The sequence below is a fragment of the Galeopterus variegatus genome, unplaced genomic scaffold (genome assembly GCF_000696425.1).
Source record: "Galeopterus variegatus unplaced genomic scaffold, G_variegatus-3.0.2 Scaffold314, whole genome shotgun sequence".
NCBI lineage: Eukaryota > Metazoa > Chordata > Mammalia > Dermoptera > Cynocephalidae > Galeopterus > Galeopterus variegatus.
The window spans coordinates 522370-524429 of NW_007726425.1; the positions used below are offsets into that span (position 1 = coordinate 522370).

The window sequence follows — 2060 nt, forward strand, 5'->3', positions numbered from 1 at the left end:
GAACTGAAGGAAACAGAGGCCACCTTAAGGTAAAGGCAAACTGTGGCAGTGTACACAAGTGACGATCGTTCCAATGGTATCTGCCCTGGGGTGGGATGCTAAATGTAAACATGGCACAGTCCTTTGTAAGCACCTGCCCAAATTGCTTTGCCCACCTAAACTCTATGTGCATCAAACCACACATCTCCCCCTACTTCTCGTTTTTGTACTTAGACACTATACCATGCCTTTGATAACTTAGTAAAATCAGACTCAGGAAAGTGGAAGAGACTTCATGGTCACCTTGACTAACTTCTGTCCCCATGCAGAAATCCCCAGCATCCCTGACAGGCAGCTAGACAGCTTTGTCTCATGCACCAACTCAGAAGCTTCCAAACATGTCTGATCATATGAATCACCAGGGGACCTTGCAAAAAGCACAGCTTACCAACTATACAAAGCTATATGAAAGCAGAATCTCCAGAGAAGGGGCCTGTGAATCTGAATTTTTAACAAGCATCCCTGGTGAGTCTTACATTTAAGCATGCTTATTATCTTCTGTGCATATAATGCAGTATCTTTTGACAGTAGCTGCCTATTCGAATCAGCTAGGGAGTTTTTAAAAACTGTCAACTGACAGACCTTCACCCCTAGAACATTCCTACTTAACTGGTCTGGAACAGAGCCCAGCTGGTATAATTTTTTAAAGCATTCAGCTGATTCTAATGTGCATCCAGGATTGAGAACTACTAAAACAGCTTCCCAACCTGATGGTAAGTTGTTTGAGGACAGTCACCTTCTGGTACTCTTCACTGTACCTCACCACCATGTTAATCCAACATACTCTACAACTGTTAAGTTGATCTCATTCAGCTAGTTTGTTCACCCATCCATCACAGGATGCATTTCCACTCAGCAAGAGGCCAGACAAAGGAGGGATACGAACTGCTAAGACTTCTCGTGGTTGAGTCTTCACTCCCCACCCCAACACACACATATCCCAGACTAACCAGCCCAAACAACCCCAGAAGCCTCATTTCAGGTTTCTCCCGTCCTCCGTCCCCCACCCCCGCCAGTTCTACTTACATTGTACAGCACAGTGGTCCACCCTTCCATGGTGATGCACTGGAAGACAGTCAGCACAGCAAAAAGGATGTTATCAAACTGGGTGATCCCATCATTGGGGCCGATCCAATCTTTGCATTCATAACCGGCTGGGCAGCCCTGCACGCCACATGGATGAGGGGGGTCGAATCCTTCTAGAATACCTGCAGACACATTGTGAGGGTGGGGGATAAACCACACGGTGTTTAGCATGAGCTGGAAATGACCCCAGGAGGCACGAGGAAGTAATCCTATTCCCCACAGAAAGAGGCTTGGCCATTTTCAACTCAGGCTCCCCCTCCTCTCTGGTCTCTCTGTACCTCCCAGCTCACATACTGTGCGTTCAACCCAGTGTTACCCCATCTTTTCTGAAAATGGAGCCACTCTTCCACATGGTACCTCACTTTCTGCAGGCCGCATCCTCTCTCCTCACCTGCAGTATCACAGGAATGTATGGAACCAAATCACACAGAAGACTGAGGGGCAGCCAAAACAAAGTCCTCTAACTTCAGACTCCAGGACAAACCCTGAGTTCTTCCTCATTGTTGTGGGGACAGTTATAACCTATGGTCCCTTTAGTGGGTCTTAACTTCTTGTTTTTCCAGCATGGATTGTTTTGAATAAAAGGTAAAAATAAAAAATAAAAATCTAATGTGGAATGTGTCCTTTGAAGATTCTTTTTCTGAAAACATGTGGCCTATTTTGGGATTCTTCAACCTGTCTACCACCACCTTTCCTCCTAGGGTATTCTACTCAACTTGTCAATAACAAATAAGATGCAAAGAGATGAGAATTCAGGGTTTGTGTACCCCAAATTCTCCCAAGCCAAGCTCGGAGCTCCCGCAGTTCTTCTGCACTATGTATGGGTCAAAACAGAGAGCAAGGAAGACCTTGAGATAAAGCATGGAGTGAAAATGTCTCCACAGATCCAGAGAGGAACAAGTCTAACTCTGGACTCCAGAGTCTCACTGGCCTGC

General features: G+C 45.9%; 1 protein-coding gene across 4 annotated transcripts in view; it reads right to left on the reverse strand.

Moving 5' to 3' along the window:
* Positions 1–2060, reverse strand: part of CACNA1E (calcium channel, voltage-dependent, R type, alpha 1E subunit) — a 344242-nt gene that overhangs the window by 219864 nt on the left and 122318 nt on the right. For all 4 annotated transcript variants that reach the window (XM_008567380.1, XM_008567379.1, XM_008567378.1 and 1 more), the window contains one exon: positions 1066–1247. In XM_008567380.1, coding sequence (XP_008565602.1) covers positions 1066–1247 — 182 coding nt within the window. The remainder of the gene's footprint in view (positions 1–1065; positions 1248–2060) is intronic.